This window comes from Belonocnema kinseyi, chromosome 9 (assembly GCF_010883055.1).
Source record: "Belonocnema kinseyi isolate 2016_QV_RU_SX_M_011 chromosome 9, B_treatae_v1, whole genome shotgun sequence".
Lineage (NCBI taxonomy): Eukaryota > Metazoa > Arthropoda > Insecta > Hymenoptera > Cynipidae > Belonocnema > Belonocnema kinseyi.
Genome location: NC_046665.1, coordinates 14,594,117 through 14,600,501, shown reverse-complemented (window position 1 = coordinate 14,600,501; position 6,385 = coordinate 14,594,117). Strand labels below are relative to the sequence as shown.

The 6,385-nt window shown below is 30.6% G+C and overlaps 1 protein-coding gene across 1 annotated transcript; it reads left to right on the top strand.

The window, feature by feature from the left end:
* The first annotated feature begins 1,458 nt into the window (after window positions 1-1,458).
* LOC117180425 lies at window positions 1,459-1,875 on the top strand. Its single transcript, XM_033372924.1, has one exon. It carries the CDS (start codon window positions 1,459-1,461, stop codon window positions 1,873-1,875), a length of 417 nt encoding a protein of 138 aa, XP_033228815.1.
* Window positions 1,876-6,385: the final 4,510 nt, after the last annotated feature.

Here is a 6,385-nt window from a genome sequence, read left to right as displayed (position 1 = left end):
ATTCAAGAATTCAATTCATTGCATGTATTCAAACAATACATTAATTCTTCGCTAGAAAATTGTGTTGGCCCTAAAAATTCCCAATTGTTCTTGGCTGCCTCCTGCTTGATATGGCAGTTCTCATTGGGAATAAAATAATTAACTGCTTCTATAATACTGAGAAAAAATTCTTCGTTGGAACTTTATCAGGCCGGTTACTTCTAGCTCTTTGTTGAAATCCCGCAAACTTTTCAGAAATTCCATTCTAAATTTTACTATGATGACAGACTTGACTGCCGATGCTTCATAAACCTTGCATATTGTTGAAGAAGACTGTACCGCCAGCGCTCGACTCGGCCGAAACTATAGAGCCCTCAGCGGCTGGGTTAAGGGGCTGGATGGGAACCCTGGGGTATCTTTTACCCGATTGTTTGTTTCAGAATGCATTTACTAAATTTTGTTATCGATAATATTGATCTTGAGTGTATCGAAAAGTATTTAAATGATACTTTTTCATCTGAAAAGTGTCACGTGTTACAGGACATGTTTGAGTTCCTCCTAAGTGATACTTTGTGAGCGAGTTGCAGTGTGCCCATTAAACATTTGTATTTTTCAAAGACGCATTGCTAAATTTTTTCTTCCTGGTATACTAATACTAGCGTTAATATTATTTTATAATTCGCATTAAAAAATGCTAATGAATCAGCAATTACGAAAAGTAATCAATGATGAAGAATGTAAACAATGTTTAAAAACAATTTTATTAATAATTTATTCAAATCTACTACAGGCCGGGAAATAAGTAAAGTGCCATTTACCGAGCTTACCCAAAAAGTAATAACTCTAAATGAATATGTTCTGATTAATGATGAATCTCGCAAATTCATATAAGATTGCAGATAACTTGAATAATCCAGTCGCCCCTCGGTCGCCGCAACACTTCTTTATGCACAAGTAGGTCCCCAAGATAACTAATTTTCAAAAGTTCAAAAAAAGTCCCCTTATTGATAGTATCTTGTGTAGGTTTTCGAAAGCTGGGTCAATTTTGGTTTGAATAATTAATTTTAAACATTTTTATCGTTTATTCACAAATATAGATTCGAAAAAATAGATTCGCGGATAGATCTCTTAAATGAAAAAAGAAATCTTCCGATGGACTAAAAACTTCTCTCCGTAAACTGTTATTGAAAATGTGCTATTTTTATCTGTCATTAAAAATCTTTTTGTCTGGGTTGGCTTTTCGTAACTCTCCCAGTAATGGTCGGTTTACCTTATTTCGTAGAACATTAGCTTGTTGGTTCAAATTTACATTTTGATGTTATAGGGTCCGGCAGTCGAAGTGTAACCAGCTTCAGACCACTCGCACAGCTGACGCATGAGCATCAGCTGTGTAAAAGTTTTCTATATGACAGTTCGGAGTATTGTTTAGAAGCGCACAAAAGCATTTTGCTAAAAGTGAGCGCGAAATAAAAGTCAGTGATGGATTTCAAACGTAATAGTGTGATTGCTTTATATTTTGCTGGAAAATCACAACCAGCGATTGTTCGTGAGCTCAATCACCTTAAAGTGAATAAAGTTTTTGTTTATCGCACCATAGATCGTTATAATAATGCTGGTAGCATTGCAAAACGTCATGGAGGTGGTCATCAAAAGACTGAAACGTCACGTGAGATGGTTCAAAAAGTGAGGAAGCGACTTGAGCGAAATCCCCGACGAAAAGCCAATCAAATGGCAAAAGAACTGAAAATATCCAACCATAGCATCCGCCGTATTCTGAAAAATGATCTCAAGATCAAGCCTTACAAGATCCAAAAGGCGCATGATCTCACACCGAAGCAGCAACAAGTTAGACTTGAGAGAGCGAAGGAGTTCCTTCGCTTGCCTGAAAGCGGTTAATTTCCGTACATTGTGTTTTCTGACAAGAAAATTGTTCCAATTAAGCAATTCGTAAACTCTCAAAACGATAGGGTTTACTTGGCCGACCGTTCAAACGTGAATTTGAGTCATCAATTGGCCACCAGGAGGCAGCACCCACAACAGATAATGGTATGGGCCGCTGTAACCGCAGATGAGCGCTCTCCAATCGTTTTCATCGAGCCTGGCGTCAAGGTAAATGGCAAATATTATCGGGAAAGTATTCTGGAGAGGTTGCTTTGAAGCCGTGAGCGGACAAACATTTCGGTGGTAGACCGTGGACGTTTCAACAGGACTCGGCACCGTCTCGCAAAGCTCGAGTTAACCAAGAATGGCTGAAAAATAACGTTCCGAACTTCATAACGTCCACACAATGGCTCTCGAATTTGCCAGACGTGAATCCAGTGGATTATCCTCTTTGGGCCATTTTGGAGAGCAAGGTCCGAACTAAAAAATACACTAGCCTCGAGACGCTGAAGAAAGCCATTGTCCGCGAGTGGGCCAAAATACCTGCAAGTCACATTCGAGCAGCTTGCAATTCGTTTTTGGACCGTCTCAAGGCCATAGTCAAGGCAGAAGGTGGTCATATCGAACAAAAGTGAATTGATTCTGAATTTTGTATTATTTTCACACATTTTTTACTTTGAATTAAATAAAAGTAACTTCCCAAACTAAATTTAGAGCCTTTTCAATTGGTTACACTTCGAATGCCGGACCCCGCAGATAAGGGAACTAAATTTTTTTTTGGGTGATAATCCAACTGTTTTTTTTTATTGTTGAAAATTTGTATTTTTAATTTAAAAATTCATCTATATTAGTAGAAAATGTATCTCTCTTAGGGAAAAATACAACTATTTGGTTTAAAATTCAAAAATGTTCTTAAAAAGGCGTCCTTTTCGCTTGAAAATTCAACTGTTTAGTAGAAAATTCAACAATTTTGTTGAAACTTGACTAGTTTAAATTTACATTTTCGTGTTGGAAAGTAAACTGAAATCTGTTTTAGGTGAAAATTCATTTTTTTTAATTTGTCTTTTTGATTGAAAAATTCATCTGTTGCAGTAGAAACTTCATTTTTCTTGAATAAAAGTGCAACTGTTTGGTTGATACTTCAACAATTCTGTTAAATTTAGTCGAAAAATCAAAAGCTTTATTGAAAATTCAACTATTTCATAGAAACTTTCCTGGTCTGACATTCATATTTTGATGTTGAAAACTTAACTAACAATTTTTTCAAATAAAAATGCAATTCTTTTTTTTTTAACTTAGCTTTTGATTTGCAAATTTATCTGGTTTAGTTGAATTTTCATATATTTCTTCGATAAAAATACAACTTTTTGTTTAAAGATTAAAAAATTTTGTTAAAAAGTAAATCCTTTTGGTTGAAAATTCAACTCTTTTGTTGAAAATTCGTGTTTTCTGGTTTGAAAATGCAAGTCTCTCCGTAGAAAATTTACTTCTTCTTTAACTCATATTTTAATGTAAAAAGTCAAAATAAAATATTTTTTGCGTAAATATTCAAATAAATTTTTTGGAAATTTACCTTTTTGTTTTAAAAATTCAACTGCGTGGTTAAAAATTGATCTACTTTGTTGACACTTTTTTAAAGAGAAATTTATCTGTTTGTTTAAAATGTAACTATTTTGTTCAAAATTGTTTTTGTATCGCTGAAAATTCATATATTCTGTTTAAAAATTCAATTTGGGTGCATAAAGTTCGCCTTGCCTTAAAGATTTTAAAATTTAAGCAAAGGTTTTTTCTCTTTCTCTTCTAATAATCTTTATTTATTGAAAAATCGTTATTTTGTTGAAAATTCAAGTATTTTTTTAAAATGCCATCTTTTATGGCACAAAAGTAATTTTTGTTTAAAAGAAATATAAGTAAATTTGACATTTTTATTTTGTATCTGAAATATTGCTTGATTCAGTTCATAAAATATTCGATTATAAACATTTTAGAATATTAAAATTTTGGTTTTTGAATGCTAATGGTCAGGAATTAAAAAGATTGTCAAAAAAATCTGAGAATTATGAAAATGAAGTTTGCAATTTTTACTAACAAAAATTGTTCAAACACAAATTGAGCCAGATTTAAAAAACATACCCAAGATATTTGTAATCAAAAGACTTTTTTTACCATTTGAAAAAGAGTAATTTCGAAGGCCTATTATTGCATACAACAAAAATTTGGGCGCTTGAAAAGGCAGGTGGGCTACCCGAGGTGGCAATGTGGCCTTCAAGCGGGCACACAGGAGAAAACAAAGCAGTTGAAGAAATCTTGCAAAATTAATGTTAACGACGTATATTTATTTAAACATGTTTTTATTTAAATCCTTATAAACAGTTTTTTTGTATAACAGAAATAATGTCAATTAATGCATGTTTCTGTTACTATAAGGAATTATGTCTGTTAAAGTGAAATTTTGACGTTAAAAGTTGCACTTTAGTAAAAATACAAAATTTAACAAACTTTGTAGTTGAATAATTATTCCAATATTCTTTAAAAGTTGTTCTTTTCCTCATTGACAAAAAGTTTATAAAAACATGTTTTCAAAGTAGTAAGCATACAAATTTTCACGGAAAGTTGCATTTAAACAATGATTTCATTGATTTCTTGCATAACAATTTTTGTTTTAAATGTTTTTTACCGAAAATTTGTAATTTGCAATTTTAAAAAACTTGTTAAATTTAAATTTTCTAAATTGAAATCTGAGGAATTTTGTGTTAAAATTAACAATTACTTCTATGTGCGTAAAATTATTTCTAAAATCATACTCTAGTAAAAAATAAAAAAATACGTATATATATTTGTGTAATTCTTAAATTGTGCTTTTAAATTTAAACATTGTAGTTAAATGATTCATAAAAATAAATTATCAATTTTTGTTATCATGAGAATCTTTTTTGTGAATGTAAAAAAGTTTGCTCTTCAAAATCATCTTTTCGTTGATAAAGAAAAGAACATTTTAAACATAAAAATTAAATCATTAATTATCTAAAACGTTTTTATAATTCAATATTTTTACTACAGAGTAATTTTTCAGGGTATTAACTAAAGAATAACACTTCCAACTGTAAAACTGCGAACCACGCAATAAATCGACAATTTCTACAAAATAACATTTTGAAACACTTCAATTTATTAATTTTTAAATTATTTGTTAACTAACTACAATTTATAAGTTGACCAAAAGTGGAAAATTTTAGAAAAAACTGCAAGTTTCTAGAATTATTGTAATAAAATATTATTATGTACAATAATTCATTTTTTGAGAAATGATTGCTGTTAGGTTTAATTGATTATTGCCTTTTCGATTAATTTCGAAGAAGTTATAGTGTACATTAGGGTGATCCAAAAAACGCTTTTCCAAATACAGAGCAAGGCAACCCCCCCTCCCCCTCCCCGAACATTTCCATTTCTGGAGAAAGAAAATCCGTAATTTTTTTTCGAAATTCGAAGAGTAACACGAGCCATCGGGCACTTCAATATTCCATTTAATTAACATGGGGAAATTATGAATTTTTGAAAAATTCCACTTATCTTATAGGGTTTCATCGAAATGTGCCAAGTTTTTAATAGGAATTCAAGAGGGGTGTCTATTTAATAAAACAGCAGTAATAACTTTCATTTTCAACCTACCCTGCCTTTACTTATTATTGTTATTTTTTTAGCAATTTCCGCCGTATTTTTCATACAAATAATTACTAATGAACAATTTGAATATTTACCATGATTGGTTAATAGCTGAAACAAATTTAAATTATATAAACAATTATTTATTCCTAAAAAATATAAAAAATAATCGTATTTTATGATCAAAATATAATTGTTTGTCATTGGTTGCACATATTTGTACGTATGCTTGTACGTATTTATTGCAGTATTTGTTTAAACAATCTTTATTTTCTCAAGCAGTTTTTTCAATAACTAAAAAAAATATAATAAAATAGAGCAAATACAATTATTTTTCTGACTGTATAGAGGACAGAAAAAATATATTTACCACTTTTTAATGGTCTGGACAGAACTAATTTGTTTAAATAATTACTTTTTTAAAAATACTTATAAAATCGTAATTAATTGTATGTCTTCTATCCCATTTTATTTTTTCAGTTATCGAAAAATAACTGCTCGAGCGAATAAGAATTTTTGAAACTAATAGAAATGTGTTAAACATTAGAAGAATTTTATCAAAATTATGTAATTATTCAACAGAAAGTAGTATAGGATACCAATTTTAAACAAAGTGGACATATCTGGCTCCATTTTTTGAAAGTCTGATAATAAACAATAATTAATTGTTTAAATAATTACATCGTATTTTTAGACAAATTTACTACTCCAAACAATGACAAAATATTACATTTCAAACAGAAAATACGATTATTTTTTACATTTTTCAGGAATAAATCATTGTTACCCGGTGGCAGTTTTTTCGAGAAAAAAAAATCCGGATTTTCTTTCTCCGGAAATGGAAACTCGGGGGGGGGGGGGG

What these genes read in the sequence shown, in the direction of transcription:
- LOC117180425 (XM_033372924.1), top strand. Translation starts at nt 1,459, where the DNA reads ATGGATTTCAAACGTAATAGTGTGATTGCTTTATATTTTGCTGGAAAA.